At 50.8% G+C, this 21437-nt stretch overlaps 1 protein-coding gene across 14 annotated transcripts; it reads right to left on the reverse strand.

Annotated features, from left to right (window-relative positions):
* Positions 1-15129: 15129 nt before the first annotated feature.
* On the reverse strand, positions 15130-19641 carry LOC123087822 (uncharacterized). Of its 14 annotated transcripts, none has more exons than XR_006441518.1 (10): positions 19206-19510; positions 18674-18730; positions 18331-18590; positions 18174-18239; positions 17914-18008; positions 17683-17795; positions 17037-17220; positions 16840-16941; positions 15997-16159; positions 15130-15542 (listed from the first exon to the last, which is right to left on the reverse strand). XR_006441518.1 is itself a non-coding variant. In XM_044509934.1 (3 exons), exons 1-3 carry the CDS (start codon positions 17115-17117, stop codon positions 16034-16036), a joined length of 267 nt encoding a protein of 88 aa, XP_044365869.1. In that variant the 5' UTR covers positions 17118-17638; the 3' UTR covers positions 15797-16033. The 14 variants fall into 14 exon arrangements, 2 of the variants coding, with proteins under 2 accessions (XP_044365869.1, XP_044365868.1); XR_006441523.1 differs by having other exon boundaries at positions 16034-16159; positions 19206-19509; XR_006441519.1 differs by lacking the exon at positions 15130-15542 and adding an exon at positions 19556-19641 and having other exon boundaries at positions 15797-16159; positions 19206-19420.
* Positions 19642-21437: the final 1796 nt, after the last annotated feature.

A 21437-nucleotide genomic window follows, 5' to 3' on the forward strand; every position in this document is an offset into this window, starting at 1 on the left:
TTACCAGGAACAAAAAGCCCTGGCATCGCGTCTGTTGCATCAGAAATCGAGATCTACACGACCAAGCCAGCGCGCTCGCTGCTTCCCTCGGAACAAATCTTCAGGGACTTGCACAGCGTGGCAATGCGGATGCGCTGAGCTTCTGCGTGTCCTGCTTTTTCCGGCATTGTGGCACTCCGCGCTGGAAGATGCAGGTCGCTGCGCTTCGAGTCAACGATGGGATCGAAGCAGCCGATGGTGACTTTCTGATTGTAGCACTAGAAACCTGGTGAGGTGGCAGCTGGCGATTTCCTCGTCGGCGTAATTTCCGGTGCCTCCTACTCACACCCTCAAGGATTCATGGGTAATTTCCGGTGCCTTCCATACTTACACTGATTCAAAGTTGTGTTGCGTACAAAATGTAAGATTGGATAATTCTAACAGAAAGAAGTACACTGGGAGCATCCTATTCATCTTTTGCTTAGGAGTGCTTGTTGGATTATGGATGGGTTTAGGTCTATATAAGACACTAATCCCTGATTAATCTTGAGGCCCATGTATGAGATGGCAGGTGGTGCGAAGTTTAGTCCCACCTTACTAGTTGAGGAGAGTTGAGACCCCTTTATAAGGGTTGCTCTACCACTTGCCATTGGGAGCTTGGGAAGAGGAGTGGTACACGCGTGCTCCTCCTCCCCCGCCGCCCGCCACGCCACGCCACTGCGGGTTGCGGGAACGAGCCGAAGCTTATTTTTGCCGCTCAGGAATGAATTAATTAATTAGGGATTAATTAATGAGTCGCTAACATGTGGGCCACTGTCCAAGACGCTGGACTGTGGGCTGACTTGCGTTGCCGGGATTCGTCGACTCCCTTGCCGGGGATGCGACCCTTGCCGGGACCCGCGTATTCGCCGACTCCCTTGCCGAGAACAACGACTCCCTTGCCGGGAGTGGTACACGCAACTGCTCCCGATCCATCCCCAACTCTGTTCGCCTCTACTTCCACTACTTCCTCTGCATCGACACCATGGCCAACGACGCCGCCGCTAAGAAGAAGGCCGCGGACGACACCGAGGCTGCTGCTGCAGCCGCTGCGTTGGCCTGGCCAACCGGAGGGTATGATCTATTCATCCCTCGTTTACTCGTACTTATGCTAGCCGTATATGTGCTGCTCATAGAAGGTTCGATTCTATGTTCTGCACGTGCTAGTATGCTTAGGTATCGCTATGAGATGCATACCTTTTATGCCATACTTACTGTTTACTCGTGGATAAGTCTAATCGGAAAAGTGCTAATATTTCCAACAATCCAAAAACCTTATTTTAGGCACTTTTCGATTCAAGGCTTTGCTGCTACTCTGAAACCGGAAAAGTTTACCGGGACGCATTTTAAGCGTTGGCAGACTAGGACCATCTTGTGGCTCACAGCGATGAACGTGTTCTGGGTTGGTGGTGTGTCCCTCACAGAAATGATTGCTCCCTGAACAGGAGAAGGCGTTTAGGGAGGCAACCACAATCTTTCTGGGAGCAGTTCCGAGTGTGATTGGAGACAAGTTGGTTGACGCCTATATTCATATGGGCGTTGCCAAAAACTTGTGGGATGCGCTCGAAGTCAAATTCGGCACAACTGATGCTGGCAGTGAATTGTATGCCATGGAGCAGTTTCATGATTACAGGATGGTTGATAACCGTTCTGTACTGGACCAGGCTCATGAGATACAGTGCATTGCTAAGGAGCTGGAGCTCCTGAAGTGTGAGTTACCGGACAAGTTTGTCGCGGGTTGCATTATTGCAAAACTCCCTCCTAGTTGGAGGAACTTTGCTACTTCTCTCAAGCACCTGAGACGTGAATTCTCTGTTGAGGATGTCATTGGTCATCTCAGTGTTGAGCAGAACTCGAGAGCAAAGGACTCACACGTGAAAGGGGCAGAGGGTTCTTCTAGCGCCAATGTGGTGCAGAAGAACTTCCACAAGTTCAAGGGAAAGAACTCTATCCAGTAGAATACTACCTTTAAGAAGAAGGGTAAGAAGAAAGACAAAAGGAGAGATGGCTGCTTTACTTGTGGTTCAGATGAACATTGGGCAAACAAGTACCCAAATAAGTACAAGAAGCCAGCACAGGACTCCAAGTCTGTGAATGTCACTCTGAGCAACAATGATGCGGCATCTGGGTATGGTAATCTGTTTACCATACTTTCAGTTTGTCAGTCCACCGATTGGTGGATTGACACTGGGGCCAATATTCATGTGTGTGCTGATGTGTCTTTGTTTTCTTCCTACCAGGTCGCACGAGATTGTTCCGTCCTGATGGGGAATGGCTCGCATGCTTCTGTTCATGATGTTGGCACGGTAGATCTGAAGTTTACTTCGGGAAAGATCGTGCAATTGAAGAACGTGCAGCATGTCCCTGCCATAAAGAAGAATCTCATTAGTGGCTCCCTTCTATGTAAAGAAGGGTTTAAGTTAGTATTTGAGTCTAACAAAGTAGTCGTATCTCGGTATGGACTATTTGTTGGAAAAGGATATGATTGTGGTGGTTTGTTCCGCCTTTTCCTGGAGGATTTCTGTAATAAAGTCGTGAACCAAATTCATTCTAATGTGAACGAATATGAGGTTTGTCATTCATGTCTTTGCCACATAAATTTCGATTGTATGACACGGCTAGCTAAGATGGATTTAATCCCGAGTTTCACTTTAGCCAAAGGCTCTAAGTGCCATGCGTGTGTGCAAGCTAAGCAACCTCGTAAGCCTCACAAGCTTGCGAAGGAGAGACACCTGGCACCTTTAGAGCTCATACATTCAGATCTCTGTGAGATGAATGGTGTGTTGACTAAAAGTGGAAAGAAATACTTCATGACTCTGATTGATGATTCTACTAGATTCTGCTATGTGTATTTGTTAAATACTAAGGATGAGGCTCTATACTACTTTAAAGTCTATAAGGCTGAAGTTGAGAACCAACTTGAGAAGAAAATAAAACGAGTCCGGCCTGATCGTGGTGGAGAGTACTTTTCTAATGAGTTCGATTTATTCTGTGCGGAACATGGTATTATTCATGAGAGGACGCCTCCCTACTCACCCTAGTCAAATGGGGTTGCCGAACGGAAAAACCGTACTCTAACTGATTTGGTTAACGCCATGTTAGATACATCGGGTTTATCCAAGGCATGGTGGGGGGAGGCTGTATTGACATCTTGTCATATCCTGAATAAAGTTCCCACAAAGGATAATGAGAATACTCCCTATGAGCAATGGGAAAAGAAAAGAACTACACTCTCTTGCGCACTTGGGGCTGTTTGGCGAAAGTCAATGTGCCGATAATCAAAAAGCGCAAGTTAGGACCAAAGACCGTGGACTGTGTTTTTCTTGGCTATGCCAAGCATAGCGTTGGCTATACATTTCTAGTGGTGAAATCTGAGGTACCTGACTAGAAGGTCGGTACAATTATAGAGTCTAGGGATGCTACATTATTTGAGGATATTTTCCCCATGAGAGATATGCAAAGCAATTCTAGACTGGAATCTGATGAGACTCCTGAACCTGCTATTCCGATGGAATATTATGAACATAAAAGTGATAAGAGTTCCACGGAGGATGATGAGGAAGCTCCTATTAGGAGCAAGAGACATAGAACTGCAAAGTCCTTTGGTGATGATTTCCTCATGTACCTCGTGGATGATGATACTCCCAACTCCATTTCAGAAGCGTATGCATCACCGGATGCTGACTACTGGAAGGATGCGGTCCATAGTGAGATGGATTCCATCTTGGCTAAGGGGACATGGGAGATCACTGATCGTCCTTATGGTTGTCGACCCTTAGGATGTAAGTGGGTGTTCAAAAAGAAGCTTAGGCTCGATGGTACTGTTGAGAAGTACAAGGCTAAGCTTGTGGCCAAGGGTTATACCCAGAAAGAAGAAGAGGATTTCTTTGACACTCATTCACCTGTGGCTAGACTGACAACCATTCGAGTGTTACTCGCTTTGGCTGCCTCGCATGGTCTTCTCGTTCATCAGATGGACGTTAAGATGGCTTTCCTTAACGGAGAGCTAGACGAAGAAATTTACATGCAACAGCCGGATGGCTTTGTAGTAAATGGTCAGGAAAGAAAGGTGTGTAAGCTAGTGAAATCTCTGTATGGCCTGAAACAAGCGCCTAAGCAATGGCATGAGAATTTCAACACTACTCTGACATCTGCTGGCTTTGTTGTGAACGAAGCTGACAAATTTGTATACTATCGCTATGATGGGAGCGAAGGAGTTATACTGTGTCTGTATGTCGCTGACATACTGATATTTGGGACCCACCTCAAGGTCATTGAGGAGGTCAAGTCTTTTCTATCTCACAACTTTGAGATGAAGGACCTGGGTGTGGCTGATGTTATCCTGAACATCAAGCTACTGAGAAATTCTGAGGGTGTCAGTGTACAAAAAGAGGGGTACAAAAAAACTGTGCACGGGCAGTCTGAGCCACGGACACGACCACACCGATCAAGGCAAGGAAGGTGAGCCAAGGTAAGGCCGAAGCTCAGGAGAAGCAGAACGACGCCAAGACCAAGACCACAAAGAGTAAAGGGGACGAAGCGGACCCTCCCGGCAAGATCCTTGCTGGGAGGCGGTTTTAGCAAACCCGACAAGACCCTTGCCGTGGCAGCTCGCCCCACACCTACGGAGTGAGTCACCCTTGAGTCCACTGCCCCCATGAGGCAAGGATTCGGGAGACATCCCCGTGGTGGCATGCGGATCTTTGTGAAGACATTCAAGATCAGATACACCCTTTAGAAGATGATGATCCTTGGCGGGATCCCAACCAAGGAGGGCCACAAGGCCCCCGACAAGAGCCTTGCCGGGGATGACAGCAGGCGCCACGGCAAGACCCTTGCCAGGGCCCCGACAAGGCCCTTGCCAAGAACACCCGTAGGGCCACCATCAGGCCCACGCCAGTCAAACCTCCACCGCCGTTCACATGCAGATGCTGACCCAACCAGCTGGGCAGGCACCTACGTGGTGGCATGCGGATCTTCGTGGAGACCCACCACTGCGCCACCTCAGCTGCCTGCCTGCCTACATGGCACCGCGGGTGCCGCTGGCCAGGGCGCGTGTCGACACGAGAGGGAGCGGCGACGGACGAGACAGGGCTCTCCCCCGTCCCCGATAAAGCAAGGACACCTGGGCAAGACGCATTAAATGCGCCTTGTCATGTAATGCAAGGGATAACCTCACATCACTGTACCCTTTCCACCTCCTGTGTGCTACTGTGGCAACCCCTTTCCTATAAAAGGAGGCCCGAGGCGACCAGGAGGAGGATTCGGCTTTTTGGAGCTCCTCACGCCCCATAGCTAGCTCAAGAACACAAATATACAATCCATCAAAGCAGGAGTAGGGTTTTACGCATCCTCGCAGCCCGAACCTGGATAAACGAACCGTGTGCTATCTGTTTGATCCGCTCTTCTCACGATCCCGCGCCCCGCAACCGTAGTAGGGATTCTTGTGATCCCATAGGTGTCGTTCCCACCGACATCTTTGGCGCGCCAGGTAGGGGCTGAGTTGTGAGAATCGGCTCTGGCAGTTAGCCCGGTACTCCTTCATCTTCGTGACCCTTGAAGAAGAAAGGAGGCCAGAAGATCGACACTCGAGCGATCGCAAACAGAAGCTAAGTTACACTAAACCCTTATTTATGCTACCCTTCTTATTTGAGGTTATTCCCCCCGGAGATATTTGCTTTGTATGAGAAACCTGCACGCCAGGGGGATCTAGCACGATCGGCAACGCCCTTGCCCTGTTTCGAGTCCGCTCAACAGCTCAAGCGGCTGCGTCGAGAATGGCAGAGTAGCCTTCCGCGATCAGCAACGCCCCCGATTCTGACTCGAGTCAAGCTCGACAGTTCGAGCAGCCGCGTTCAGAACGGAAAAGTGGCTCGTCCGGCAGCACGCGTACCCGGCTGGCCATGGGGATCCGTCCCCAAAACGCCGCTAGGGGCTTCCGCGCTGGCAAGCCTTCCCGATCGACGTAGGGCACGCATACAAAGAGGAATTGAATGGGGAAATAACATGCATGAAAATTAAGAGTACTTCAAAGTTATATTACATCACATCATAGCTGCGGTTCTAACTAAAGATAAAATTTGTCTTGGTCGGGAACCCGCAGCGGCGAAGAAGAACGGGATGCCTAATCCCGGCGCTGGCCTTCCACCCTCTTGATTTCGTCGATGCAGTCGGTGATGGGCTTGATGCGCTCCTTGAGCACCGTGAGGTCAGCACCATCCGGCAAGCTCTTCATCGCGGCCGCGAAGTCAAGATCAGGATTCCAGTACGCCATCTTGGGGAGGACCTTGGTCACGACCCTCCGGCAAAGTCGCCGGGCCTCCTCGGCCAACGTGGCCGTCCTATTGGAGTGAAGATAAGCCAAGGCTCCGAGGACGCCCTCGAAGAACAGGATCAACTTGGTGTTGACGGTCCCGCTGCGCTCAGGGGCGTACCTCATGTTTGGCATCCCCATGGTGGCCAACTGCGAGGTGACCCTGCCGGCGACCTCCTCCAGACGACTGATCCATCTGTTCTCGCCCGCCACATAATCCTGGAGGGAGGCGGCCTCGTTCGCCCGCAGCTGCTTCTCCTCCTCCAGGCTCCTGGTCAAGGTCTCCTCCCGAGCCCTGCTCTCCGACAACATCTTCTCGAGATCCTCCAGCTTTAGCTTGAGGTCTCTAACAGAGTTTTGCGCTTCGGAGAGCTCCCCAGCCCTGCTGATGACCGCTCCTTGCGCCTCCACCAAGGCGCTGTTGAGCGTGATCTTCTTGTTGGATAGCTTGAGGGCCTGCTCCTTCAGCTCGTCCTGCGCCACCTCCAACTCCCTTACCTTGCCGGCATGGGCCAGAGCCTGGGCATCGAGTGCCTCCTTGTGCCTCTGCTCCAGCTCGCGAGTCCGCCGCGCGACAAGGGCCTCGAGCTCCTCATCCTTGCCACGGAGCGCTGCGGCAAGCTTCGCCTCACGCGCAGAGAGGTCCTCTTCCTGGGAATCCAAGGTGGCTTGATGCTGGTTCCGGGCGGCCTCGGCCGCGGCAGCCAAGTTCGCCGCCTTTTCCCGGGCCTTCTCAATGTCGGCCATCTTCATGGTGAGATCCACATCGAGCTCGGCCAATTTCTCCTGAAAGGCCCTCTGCTCCTCGCGAGCCTGGTGGAACCAGGTCTGCGTCTCGGCAACGCGCGCCTTGAAGTCCACCTCCGCGTTGTCCACCGTTGCCATCCTGGACTTGACCTTGTCCAGGCGAGCACGGTAGAGCACTTGGAGCTTCCGGAAATTGGCCCCCATGGCACGAAAAAGCTGCTCTTCTGGAGAACCATCGCCACCAACGTCCGGCTCATCAACCACCTTGAGCCCGGTGGCGGCAAGCACCTCACCGTCAAGAACTTCCCCTTCGGCGGGCGCCCGGCTTGACACCCCTGGGAGGTGGACGAAGAGATCGTCGCCCACCTTCAGATATCTGCCGGGGCCCGAGGTTGAGGAGGAGGGATGCTAGTCACCCACCACCTCTTTCTCGGCGGAGGCCTTGCCGGCCTCACCGGCAGGTCCACCGCTGGCGCCCTCGACAGAAGCCTCGCCGGTCGCCTTGGCGGCCCCCGCAGCAGCGTCCCCGGCGGCACCCTTGGCGGCTTCGTCGGCGGCGGCCTCGTCAGCGTCTTTGGCGGCCTCCTCGGCGGCAATCCTGCTGGCCTCCGCCGTGGCCTCCTCAGCAATATCCCCGACAACAGTGTCCACGTCCTCCATGTCTGTTGAAGGAGGGCCTGGGCAGCAACGGGAGCAATGAAGCCAAGAAAAGAATAAGAGAAAAACAGAGACGAAAGACAGGCGACTCACCAGTGCCAGGCTGTGAAGCAGAAGTCCCCTCTCCGCCAGCATTTGGCGCCGTGGCAGAGCCACCAGCTCCCAAGTTCCCCTCTTCCTCCATGGGTGTGGGCTCCGTGCCTGATGCCCTTGCCGGGGACGCCCCCCGCGGCGGCGTAGTCGATGGGGGTGGTGTGTTAGGGGTAGCCCTCTGTGGCTCCTCCTGCTGCTGCTCCCCTCCTGCAAACCCGGCAAGGTCAACATCATAGCATCGAGCGCCTACCACATGTCGAGTAAGAAGAGGGTGGCAAACTTACGCTGGGGGCTGCGCCGGGGGCTGCTGTCCGGGCTGCTCAGCACCACCAGTGGTGTCTTTGAAGCCCCAGCCGGGGGCTGGCTGCTCGCCGAGGTCCTCGCCCTCTTCACCCTCTGGGCCAACTTCTCTGCCTCCCTACGGAAGCAAAAATGGATCAAGACAAGCGACCCAATTCGAGGAAATGGAAATGACAGTAAGGAACGGAGAACTTACTCGTCATCCGTCTCCTCCTCTTCCACCAGTTTCCTCTTCCTCTCCGGGCTGAGAGGCCCGAGATCAAAAGGGAGCTCCACATCATCATCCGAGTCGACGCCTGCCGGAGGAGGCGAAGGGGTTTGTGCGCGCCCGGATGAGGAAGGGGTTGTTATCTTCTTCTTCTCAGTGGCCTTCGTCAGCCTCTTGGCTGCTGTGGCCCTCGTGTGGCGCCCAGACCCCTCCAGAGTCAATTGAGGCCGCGCAGCCCTGCCGGGCCAGACCGGCTCACCGGAGCCAGCCCGCCGCGGGACTCGCCCTCTTCCCCTGGTTGGCATTGAGCCCGCCGCCATGTCCTCCTCCTCCCCCGACGACTCGTCGGCCGTGTCTTCGACGAGCGGAGATCTAGTGTCGGCGCTGCTGACCTCCCCGGAGGCCGTCGCCCATCGGGTGAGCTCCTCTTCCTCCACCGCTGTTGCGGCCTTGTCCTCCACGCCCTCGGCATTGCCGGCCTCCATGGCAAGCTGTGCCTCCCTCGCCCTAGTGGCGATGTAGTCCAGCTCTGCCTGGGTGGTGTCCATGATAAGACACCGCTCGGCGTCGGCATTGACGTACACCTCGATCAGGGTGTCGAAGAATTGCTGCACATCCTCGTTGTTCGGCTCCTCCCAGCTCGGGACATGGCCATGCGCATTACAGTCCGGCATCATGGCGATGATCTCGGACCGACGCGAATTGTTGCACAACGGGACCACCCCCGCTGGCAGCTTGAAAAATGGCCCCTTGAGGGCCTTGCCAACCTTTGCGGCAGCCCTCGCGGCCTTGCCGGTCCGCTCGACCTCGCCATCGCGACCCACATCAAGCTGAAAAAGCCGCTAGCAGAAGTGGGCATGCGCCAGCACTGTGAAGTTGTGATCAAGGCCGGGGCGGAGTCGCATAATGTCAGCCGGGTTCGTAAAGAGCCAAGCTGGCCTCCCCTTGTTGTGCAACGGGGCGATCCGACGGCGAATGAAGTCCGCCCCGATCATCTCAAGGGTGAGTCCGGCCTGGGTGAGCCGGAGAATCCTGGTAGTGGCGACGGTGAGCCTCCCATCGAGGGCGTCGACATCGCTCCAATCGCTGCCACGGACCGGCGGCACTCGGCGGACCTTGCAGAATTCCGGCGGGTTTTCATCTTCAATCCAGCACCACCGGCCACGCCATTCCTCCCACCTCTCCTTCACGGCACCGTCCGGGTACGCCCCCTTGGATCTTGGGATCCAGGTGACGCAACCAGAGACGGCTCCTCCTGGCTGGATTCGAGGGAAGAAGTAATGGCGGAAGAGCGCCGTGTTGGGCTGCACCCCGGCAAAGCCATTGCAAAGATGCGTGAAGAAAGCCATGCGCGCCACCGAATTCGGAGTAAAATCCAAAAGGCGAAAGCCGAAGGTGCGCATAACGTCGCAGAAGAAATCGGAGAAAGGAGGGCATAACCCAGAAGAAAGATAATCGACAAAAAAGGGATACCGATTTGGGGCAGGATCAGCGCAAGCGGCAGGAATGACGCGCGTCGCCGGGTGTCCCGAATCCTCTCCCCCCGTCTTCACTCCCCATAGGGGCTTGAAGGAGGCCCGGAGCTCTTGAACATCAATCGTCAAGGGGAAGAAGAAGGCGGACTTCGTCCGGTCCCCCGACAGCGTGCTCTCCGGCGGCTCCACCGTCCCGGCGCCCTTAGCCACCCCTTGCCCTTGGCGAATTTGGGAGCCATGGCAACCAAGAAGTTCAGAGGGCTGAGGAAGGGGGATGGCAAAGCAGCGGCGGCGGGCGACAACGAAAGCTTAGGAAGGAAGGAAGAGAGGGAACGGCGGCTCTGAGATTGGAAAAGGCACAAGGGAAGAGGAGAAAGTGAGCAGCGCGCTCACGGTTATTCCTTCTTATGGGGGAAAACGCGAGCCGCCTCCTTTCACATTAACTGTGATGTGACGCATGCCCGCGGGAAGCAACCCCACGCATGCCGCCCACGTCACACACGCCTCCCCACGCCGCGCCACGCGCGGGAAGCATGGGAAGCACAGCGCGCGAAGAGACTTACCGCGGTAAAAACCGCCCCGCCTGCCCGTGCACCGTTTTTGGGCCTAGACCAACGACGCGATTGCGCTTACGTGTGGCCCAGGCCCGGGGGGTCCTGTCGGTGTATAAAAAGAGGGGTACACTTTTTGTACCCCTATAACTGTGCACAGGCAGTCTGAGCCACGGGCACCACCACACTGAGCAAGGCAAGGGAGGTGAGCCAAGGTAAGGCCGAAGCTCAGGAGAAGCAGAATGACGCCAAGACCAAGACCACAAAGAGCAAAGGGGACGAAGCGGACCCCCCGGCAAGATCCTTGCCGGGAGGCAGTTTTAGCAAACCCGGCAAGACCCTTGCCGTGGCAGCTCGCTCCACACCTACGGAGTGAGTCACCCTTGAGTCCATTGCCCCCATGGGGCAATGATTCAGGAGACATCCCTGTGGTGGCATGCGGATCTTTGTGAAGACATTTAAGATCAGATACACCCTTTAGAAGATGATGATCCTTGGCGGGATCCCAGCCAAGGAGGACCACAAGGCCCCCGGCAAGAGCCTTGCCGGGGATGACAGCAGGCGCCATGGCAAGACCCTTGCCGGGGCCCCGGCAAGGCCCTTGCCAAGAACACCTGTAGGGCCACCATCAGGCCCACGCCAGTCAAACCTCCACCGCCGTTCGCATGCAGCTGCCGACCCAACCAGCTGGGCAGGCACCTGCGTGGCGGCATGCGGATCTTCGTGGAGACCCACCACTGCGCCACCTCAGCTGCCTGCCTGCCTACATGGCACCGCGGGCGCTGCTGGCCAGGGCGCGTGTCGACACAAGAGGGAGCGGCGACGGACGAGACAAGGCTCTCCCCCGTCCCCGATAAAGCAAGGACACCTGGGCAAGACACATTAAATGCGCCTTGTCATGTAATACAAGGGATAACCTCACATCACTGTACCCTTTCCACCTCCTGTGTGCCACTGTGGCAACCCCTTTCCTATAAAAGGAGGCCCGAGGCGACCAGGAGGAGGATTCGGCTTTTTGGAGCTCCTCACGCCCACAGCTAGCTCAAGAACACAGATATACAATCCACCAAAGCAGGAGTAGGGTTTTACGCATCCTCGCGACCCGAACCTGGATAAACGAACCGTGTGCTATCTGTTTGATCCGCTCTTCTCACGACCCCGCGCCCCGCAACCGTAGTAGGGATTCTTGTGATCCCATAGGTGTCGTTCCCACCGACAGAGGGTGGAATTACACTTTTGCAATCCCACTATGTTGAGAAGATTTTGAGCTGTTTTGGATATTCGGACTGCAAACCTTCTGCAACACCATATGATCCTAGCGTGCGGATTCGAAAGTTCGAAGGCACGGCTGTAGATCAATTGAGATATTCTCAAGTGGTTGGTTCACTGATGTACCTAGCATGTGCTACTCGTCCTGACATCTCATTTGCTGTGTGCAAACTGAGCCAGTTTGTTTCCAATCCGGGAGATGTGGATTGGCATGCTGTTGAGCGAGTGATGCGTTATTTGCAAGGTACTGCGAACTATGGAATTCACTATTCTGGGTACCCGACGGTACTTGAGGGGTATAGTGATTCGAATTGGATATCTGATGCTAACGAGATGAAAGCCACAAGTGGACATGTCTTCACACTTGGTGGTGGTGCTGTTTCCTGGAAGTCTTGCAAGCAGACTATCTTAACCAGATCGACTATGGAAGCAGAACTCACAACATTAGACACATCATGCGTCGAAGCAGAATGGCTTCGAGAGCTTTTGATGGATTTGTCGGTGGATGATAAACCAGTACCGGCTGTCCTTATGAACTGTGGCAATCAAACAGTGTTTGCCAAGGCTAAGAGTTCAAAGGACAACATGAAATCCACAAAGCACATAAGAAGAAGATTGAAATCTGTCAGAAAATCAAGAAACTCCAGAGTAATAGCGTTGGATTATATCCAGACGGCTAAGAATCTGGCAGACCCTTTTATGAAAGGGCTATCACGGATTGTGATAGAAAATGCATCGAGGGAGATGGGTATGAGACCCACGTAAGTTGCTATGGGGGTAACCCAACCTATGTGATCGGAGATCCCGTGAATTAGGACCTGGGAAAACAATCCAACGGTCAACCGAGGAGAGTATCCTTAATTAACCCACTCCGTTGGAGATGGACAATACTCTCAATTCTATAAGGCAGGCTGACTTTTGCCTTAATGTGTTCCAAAGCTTGTGTAAGCAAGATGCTAACCTATAGAGCATTTTTTGGATGAACACACCTATGTGAGCCCGACTGCTGGTCACAGTCTATGAGATTGGGTAATCTCTAGTAAGCTCATGAGAAGGTACGAAGTATGACTAATAAGCTCCACCCGTGGGGTTTAGCCTACGGCAGCCACGTATCAGCTGACAACAGGCGAAACTTCTGCACGCCAAACTGACAATTCAAGGCATAGTCCATTGTTCAGTTGTGAAGAAGTCTAATCCTGTTGCTCTAGGTAGAAGTTTAACTTAACGGTCTCCACTGAAAATTCTCGTATATCAAACATTGTTTGGAATAGTTGACAAACTTATGTGCCTCGAGATCTGGTGGGGGATTGTTGGATTATGGATGGGCTTAGACCCATATAAGACAGTAATCCCTGGTTAATCTTGAGGCCCATGTATGAGATGGCAGGTGGTGGGAAGTTTAGTCCCACCTTGCTAGTTGAGGAGAGTTGAGACCCCTTTATAAGGGCTGCTCTACCACTTGCCATTAGGAGCTTGGGAAGAGGAGTGGTACACGCGCGCTCCTCCTCCTCCGCCACCCGCCTCGCCACGACGCGCCGCGCCGCACGCGCGTTGCGCGAATGAGCCGAGCCGAAGCTTTTTTTTGCCGTTCAGGAATGAATTAATTAATCAGGGATTAATTAACGAGTCGCCACTGTCCAAGAGCAACACACATCAACCAGTTTTTGCAAGGACCAACACAAAAGAAACACTAGGACAAGTTTTGAGCTCCTGCATGTCCTACTTTTCCCAACATTGTGGCACTCTACTATCACGGCCCCTACTAGCACAGGCCCCAACCTCAGGACCGTCAAGGCCCAGGTGCAAGAAGAAGCTCGGTCACCGTTTCGACCCAACAACGTGGCTCCTGTGCCTGGAGGCCTATTTCTGTAGGTGTGGGCATAAGGTAGGGTTACGTTTGGCCATTTTGCTGTACTCTCGACCTCATCTCCTTCTTCCACCTCCCGACCCCTTCTCTATTTCCTTGATCTCCTCTCAGTTCTTCCTCCTGCTACCCAAAATCCTGTCCAAAACTACTTTAGAGCTTGGATGTAATCTATATATGTGAGAGGGGACACAACATTTTGTGTCAGATTTGCCGGATTATCTCCAGAAACCAACCTTCTCCACGCGTTAGCATCGCCAACCCCTTGAAATGGAGCAGGGGGTCGATGAGCTCGCGGTGACTCTCAAGCTGATCCAGGAGCAAAACTCTTTCATCCAGAAGGCGGTGGCGGCGTCACGACCCTGTTAGAGGAGATCAAGCCATCAGTCCTTGATCTCGCGGAATGGAGGCCCAATCTGGTCTAACCGGTGGCGGATCTGCGCACGGAGCTAGGCGGCATGCAACGCGACATCGACACAGTCATCCGCAACCCTGTCCGGGTGCTCAAGCCGATGGATATACCGCCGGTCATACCAAGACCAAACATTGCGTTGATCGTTGGCGCCGGCGACACTCTCTTCAGGCCTGATGGCCGCCGCGACGACAGCGCATCCCGGGGATTGAGCAACGGGGTGGTCGCAACCCTTGTGCCACTTCCGATCACTGGTACATTCCAATCGGCCGATTCCCATTCACGTTCCATGATTCGCTCGCCCGATCCGTGGAAGCCACAGTCTGGTCACTCTCCACAAAGGGATTTCTCATGCTCGGGCAGTCCACACTGTGCGGGTTTGTCGTTTTGTCCTCGCCCTAAGATGGGTTTCCCTCTGTTTGGTGGCAAGCGCTCCCGCAGTTGGCGTAGGAACTACGAGTCATATTTTCGTGTGTTTTACGTCGATTCAGAGCTTTGGGTCCATACAGCTGCTATGCATTTTACGGGGCTGGCTATGCTGTGGTTAGAGAATGCTCAAATTGAATTAGATAGTATGAAGTGGTCCTCCTTTTGCTCATTAGGTGATGAACAATTTGGCCACAATGAATTCAATGTGTAGCTGCACCAATTGCTCCATCTTTGTCAAACTAAGCAACGTGGTTTCATGAGAGTCCTTGCTTTCACAACCCAAAGCTGTACAATGGAATTGGTGCGTCCTAATGCAAGATGGGCACTGACGTACCCACACTTCAAGTCACAGATGGGATCGAAGCCGCAGACATCCACTTAGCGTTTGTAGGAGTAGAAACTTGGTAAGGTGGAAGCCGGCGAATTCCTCATTGGGTAGCATTGCTTCTTGTGAATCATTGAGCGAACACACTGCCTTTTATTCAAGCCCTCGAGGATCCATGGGTAATTTTTAATGCCTTCCATTCCTACACGGATTCAAATCCGTGTTTTTCGGATACACCATGTAGTATTGGATAATTCTAACACAAAGAAGTACACGAGGAGCATGCTATTCATATTTTTCTTAGGGGTGTTGCCTAGCTCGGATGCACTTTATAAAGACTTGAGTGGTAGCATTGATATGAATTCATGGATCCTCCGGTGGTTCAATAGTTAGGCATCCCTTCAATATGTGCTTGGTCCTTCGGTAGCTCGGATGATTTTTTTCCCAGCAAAAGATAGGCCTCCTCCATTTTCATATAATGAAACTATCTGCTCTTAATCATCTACAAAAACTACGCACACCACATGAAGTTATGCGCATCCAGCAAGATTCAAACTAAAGTTCTATCTCAGACCCGAACAACAGGGGCCAAAATATCGCCAAGCACATGCTAAGAGCAAAATACATCAACCCGTTTTGCAGGGACCAACACAAAATGAACACTAGGACAAAGCAACCTAAAGCCAATAGACAGCCAACAACCAACTTCCAAGATCAGCAGCACAAATGGCCCGTCCAACTTCACTTCACCATCTTTGGAATTAGCCAGCAAGACGAGGGACTCCAGGTCTCCATCCCTACGAAGCGCGAAACACTTCACTTGCCACCTGCTCGACTAGTCTTGCTCCTGGCAACAACGTTTTTGTCTTCCGGTCCTTTATCTGCAGAGTGGGCATTTCAGAGATCCAATTACACATTACTTTCACCAGCACCACCGGATAGTAAAATTTTGTTATATTAAAAATCACATCATTTCTACACTTCGAGAGAGACCAAACAAAGCCGAGACCCCAACAACAACAAATTTTTTGTTAGGTTTCTGGAATTTCTTGATCCATCTAGCAAAGAAATCTTTGAGATTTACAGAAGAAAAAAGGGTGATCAATGCTTTCATCTTGCCCACAGAAAACACAACTTTTGTCTCCTTTCCATCCTCATTTAAGAATACTAGATGACCCGTTGCGCCAATGGCGCAAAGGGCGAGAGAAAACCATGCAAGTTGGAAGTATTTAAAGACCAATATTACACTGATGGTAGGTTCATAGGCTAAAAGAATCATGAGATCAGTTTATTCTAAGCAAAGATACATAGGTAGAGATGCATCATGTAGATTACTTTGATCACCCAGCTTCCGGTAAGCAAAGCTACATACTCAGAGATGCATCATGTAGATTGCTTTGATCACCCAACTTTTGGTAACTACGATATGTAGTCTTTCGCCGTCCTCATAATTAACATTTTTGCTTGTTGTCTTCCATGCTGCTTCTGCAAAATAAAACTGTACAACAAATGAATAGGAAAACTAATCGAAGTTGCACACACAAAAACATTTAGTTGAAGAACTTTGTAAGGTGACTATTGTTCCATATAATTAGTAATTCCCAAGAAAGAGTGACACTTTCTCCCAATTAAAATGAACAGGTAAAAAAAGACACTATGCAACATCATTAGCTTTCATGAAACACAAATTACTGAAAGAGAAAAAAATGTACATCTAGCAAGCATGTGGATAAGAAGAAAATCAACTTCCTCTCTCCTATAAACCTTTTGAGCTCCCTACTGAAAAATCGAAGGACCACAATAAATCACTGGAAAGTAGCATTTCACTGTGATTATGTCTTTTCTCAAGGATTTGTGCACACCTATCCCAGGTTACACTTGCTGATGGTTTGTTCTTCGCTAAAGTTGGTTGTTGAATCCATATTCTGTATATATAAAAAGAGGCGCTCCTACTCAATCTCCTTCAGTTTTAACTAAATAATAAACCGACAATAGGATAGAGTTTGAGCGCCTGTGGAGGCAAAAGAGATAACGCCTAAAATGAACATACATGAAGATAGAATCATGATTGTGAGTGTCTTGTCTAAAAGTACATTGATGCCTATTTTGTAGTGACATAGAGAAAACTCCGGTACATATAAAGGGAGGCTAACACATCACGTGTGATTAATGGATGACTTTATAATATGTAGGGACATGCATTATAGAATAAGTGCTAGCCTTTTGACGAGTCCTCTGCAATATCAAGAAGCTAGATCCAACCAATGCACTCAACTTGCCCTGCAAATATATACATGGTTCAGAGTTATTTTCAGAAATAAGCTAGATCCAACCAATGCACTCGACTATTCATTTTTCATAAGAACAATGCTTACCTGATAGAAACCAACAGAGTTGAAACCTAGACTCTCATTGAGAAGCCCAATTGAGATGCCAGTGAGCACTCCAAATCCCATGACGGTCCTTCAGTCGAAAGGTTTGTGCTCAAAGGGCTTCATACTAATGCCACAGGAAGTCAATAGAATGGAACAAAGAGATACCAGCCTGTCAACATGGCGGCTACACAATAAAGAATAAGTACGAGTAAAATTCCAGGGTAAACCAATCTACTTTTGTTTTTCTAATATGTTTAGACAACTATTCTTTCCTTCTCAAAATATCATTTAGTACAACACAATCTCACCCTAACTCCTTCTGCTCAACATATTCATTTCAGTAAGTCACCCCTAGCTGAGTGGCTGTATCATTCAAGTTAAGCTCACGGCTTGTTTATTTTGTTTTAACCTTGATGTTTCACAACCCATAACACCCATCCATACCAAAAAACTAAATTTGCAGCTCGCACTAAACAACATAGTTTTTTTTCCTGAATTTACACTTGCAATACCACATACCAAAATGGATGCGGTAGTAACATGGAGTAATTAGACTGTTGGAAAAAAAATGCAAGTCTATAGATGCTCCAAGTATATTAAAAGCCAACCTAGTGTAACTCTCATTTAAGAATAATATAGCATTGACCTTGCGATATACTTGTATGCAGATTTTCTCGGAATCTCACTTCAGTAGCACCTATCCATACATACATACACATATAGCATTGACCTTGTGGTATACTTGTACACCTTCGTTGCCTATACATACATACACATATTCAGTTGACGAAGCATGGTTTACTTTATACTACACACATGATCCTAAATCTGAGAAATTAGAAATGGCCTAGCCAAGCTACAACCTTTGAACACATACCTTATTTTGCCTGATGGTGTGCAGTGTGATGGCCACAAACAGCAAGACCTGGACAAGAATACTGAACATGATTCCCATCAAAAGGCCCTGCCCACCTGTATAAGGAAGCAAGTGAAGGCAAGTTCAAAAGCAAGCATGAAAAGCAATACATGATAACCGAGCAAATATGTACAGTGTTCACTGATACATTTTCTTTAGAAAGGGGATGACCCTGGCCTCTGCATAAGTGATGCACACAGAAAGTATTCACTGATACATACCAAACATTTTGTCGCTTCACATCCCCGTGGCAGACTCCAGGAACAGTATGAACCTACACAAGCCCCCTGAATAGCCGCCGCCAATATAGAATTGACTTAGAAAAGTTGCACAATGGCAGGCACACATTTCACATTTATTCACTGGCAATTCACAAACCTGATAGGTGTAAAGCTTGACGTAGATAAGTGGCATCCCCTGTTTGGCATTACTGTAGTTCTTAAGCATACGGTAGAGTATCTTTAGGACATACTCCATGACAAGGTTTAGAAACGGCTCATCTCTACTTGCGGTTGAGAAGAAGCAGTGCTTGAGGGAGAACAACATTGGAATGGTTCATCAAATGGTTCTTGGACCGTCGGTCCTGGCTGCAGTACCTTCTTAATGGCCACCGTCTCCCCAGTTTCCAAGCATTTAGCCTACACATGCATCCATTTCGCTAAACATCAGGCTGGTAATCAACAACACAAACAGAGCAGCAAACAATGGTTAGAGCAATCACCTGAAAGACGATGCCAAATGAAGTGCCCACAACGCTCTCCGCCATGTAGCTAACCATCTAGAGAAACAAAGCAGGACATTACCAACTGGGCGCACAGGCATATTGTTCTAACTGAAAACGTCCAAATTTGTTCTGAAAACCGATAGTATTGAACAGCCCACAGTCATATTCAGAACAGATCTCGAGCAAACCGTAGTTGCATGAGGATCAAACAAATGAGCACTACAAAAATTGGCCAACAAGCTCCATCGTCCTTGATAAATTCAGTCACTGTGCACATATCTAAAGAGAGAAGAGAACACATACATCTCAGCAAGGCAATACTGGCCGTACAAACACAGGCCAAGAGACACAAGGGAAACGTAAAAGACGCTCAGCTCACATTTCACCGGCTTGAGCTCGCCCGCAAGCTGTCCTCGTTTCCTCCAACTCAAGGGCGACGTGAGGAGGCAGGGGAGGAGTCGCCACTGGCGAGCAAGAGAGATGGGAAGAGGACTAATCAGAGATGGAGCGAAAGGGGCAGAAGGAAGACCTGCGACGGCGAACGACGACGACGGCGCCCTTCCGTGCCTCGTACCCTCCCAAGATCGGGGCCCGGAGCAGCCGCTCCCGCCTCCGTCGTCTCGCCCGAGCGGCGCCTCTTCGCTGCTCGCCGCCGCCGCCGCCGCCGCTCCTCTCGTGCCACCGCCGACGCCGCATCAGCTGCTCCTTCCCCACCATAGATCCCTATGCTGCTGTTGGCGTTGGCTGTTGAGGTGAGGCGCCCGGTCAAAATCATGCGAGAAGTGCACAGAGGCGTCATCTAGGAAGAAGAGAGGAAGAGGAGGCGACGGTGCCAGGCAGCTATTTACCCAGCGGGCAAAAGGAAGAAGCTCAACTCACATGGCAAGGGCAAGTGTGTCTACCCAAGAGACCGACATGTGGGATCACTATGGGGCACCGCCTGAAAAAACGAAGAGACACAGTCGGGAACGACGCATGAATGTGAGAGAATGGTTGTGTCAATCCACCTGCCCCACTTTGACCCACGATCCCTGCAGCCCATCCCACGCAAGACCCACGATCGTGCATCCCATTCCTTTTCTCACCCAAGGCTCGCGCGAGATACACCACAAAGCTGGGCCCGCGAGTAAAAAAGACCCACCCGTCATCCATTGAAACCTGAAAGCATGACGTGTATGTAAATCGACGGTCTGAGTCATGACAGCACCGTGAAAAGTACCTATCAAGGTAGATCGTGCGAACCAAATCACTCGCGCGATGCAAACGCGCTAGAACGGCGGGTTGCCTAGCGTGATTTATATGTTCCATTATGCTATAATATACTTTTTCTATTAACCAGTGAGAAGAATAATTTAATTTCAGCAGGAATCTTGATTTTCCATAAGAAGTTATGTCGGAAACCACAATTATTCTGAATAAGAAACATATAAAGAGACCTGACCGAAAATTTCCTATCAGCAGACAACATCCAGAGGGGTTCATCTTTTCCCCCATGCATAATGACTTCTTCACACCCCTCTTTCAAGCTATTCCATAATTCTAAGGATTCCCCATATGAAGTTCTTCTAAAAGAAAATGTGTTCCACCCTTTTTCTATAGATTCAGCAACAAAAATGTTGCGATCAAAGCAAGTTAAGTATCATTCCGAGTGGGAGTTATACATCTAAAAAACAACACACAGCCACATATAGTTGTAGTGGAGATATGGTCATATGGCTGTACGAAATTAGCAGAGATGGAGATGGTTTATATTGCTCGAGAAGTTAGCAGATTGTACCACATTTTATATCTATAAACAACACTTGACCATAATAGCAGAGAAGACGAGATTCAGATTCAGAATGCACCTCGTTGCCATGGATCTGTATCTGTGCTTCCAGTCTGCAACATCACCGACGCGAGCAACTCATCGTGTCTCACCTCGCCGGCCATCGACCACACCTCGCTAGTCCAAACCAATGAGACAGGACTGGTCTACAAGGGCGTGATGGAATAGCCGAGCGGTGCAGGGGGGCTTGGCCGCTTGGGGGTGGGAGTCAAGTTGTCGAGGGGTAGCCGGACGGGAGAGGTGGCCGAACGGGTGCAACCAGCTGCCGTGACTAGGGTTTAGAGCCGCCCCGCGTGTCGGGGCAGAGCACACGTGAGAACAATTTATCTGTGTGAAGTCGGCGTTGGAGGATGAAGAGAGATTTTTGTTGGCGTGGCTTTTCCGCATCGTGGAGCGAGAAGATATTGAGGCGAGAGGGAGTGGGAGGGGCTATTCCGAGGAGGAGGAAGGAGTGGAGCCCGGAAGAGCAGGGATTTTGGGTGCATGCAAGTCATATTGCGAGCCAGGTTTGTTTTCGAAATGAGAAACAAAAAACCCTCGCATGGCTTCTCTAGCAACGGAAATAGAGATCTACACGACCAAGCTAGTGCACTCATGACTTCCCTCAAAACAAGATTTCATGCGGTTGCGTTGAGTTGCTGCATGTCCTGCTTTTTCCAGCATTGTGGCACTCAACGCTGGAAGGTGCACATACTAGCAGTCCAAGTCATAGATGGGATCGAAGTAGCTGACACACAATCAGTGCACGTAGCATCAGAAATCCGGTGAGGTGGCACTCGGTGATTTCCTCGTCTGCGCTACTTCTTGTGAACCATCGAGCGAACATGCCGCCGCCTATTCAAGCCCTCAAGGATCCGTGGGTAATTTCTGGTGCCTTCCATGCCTAAACTGATTCAAATCTGTGTTGTGCCGATACAACATGTAAGATTGGAT

The sequence above is a fragment of the Triticum aestivum genome, chromosome 4A (assembly GCF_018294505.1).
Source record: "Triticum aestivum cultivar Chinese Spring chromosome 4A, IWGSC CS RefSeq v2.1, whole genome shotgun sequence".
Classification (NCBI taxonomy): Eukaryota; Viridiplantae; Streptophyta; class Magnoliopsida; order Poales; family Poaceae; genus Triticum; species Triticum aestivum.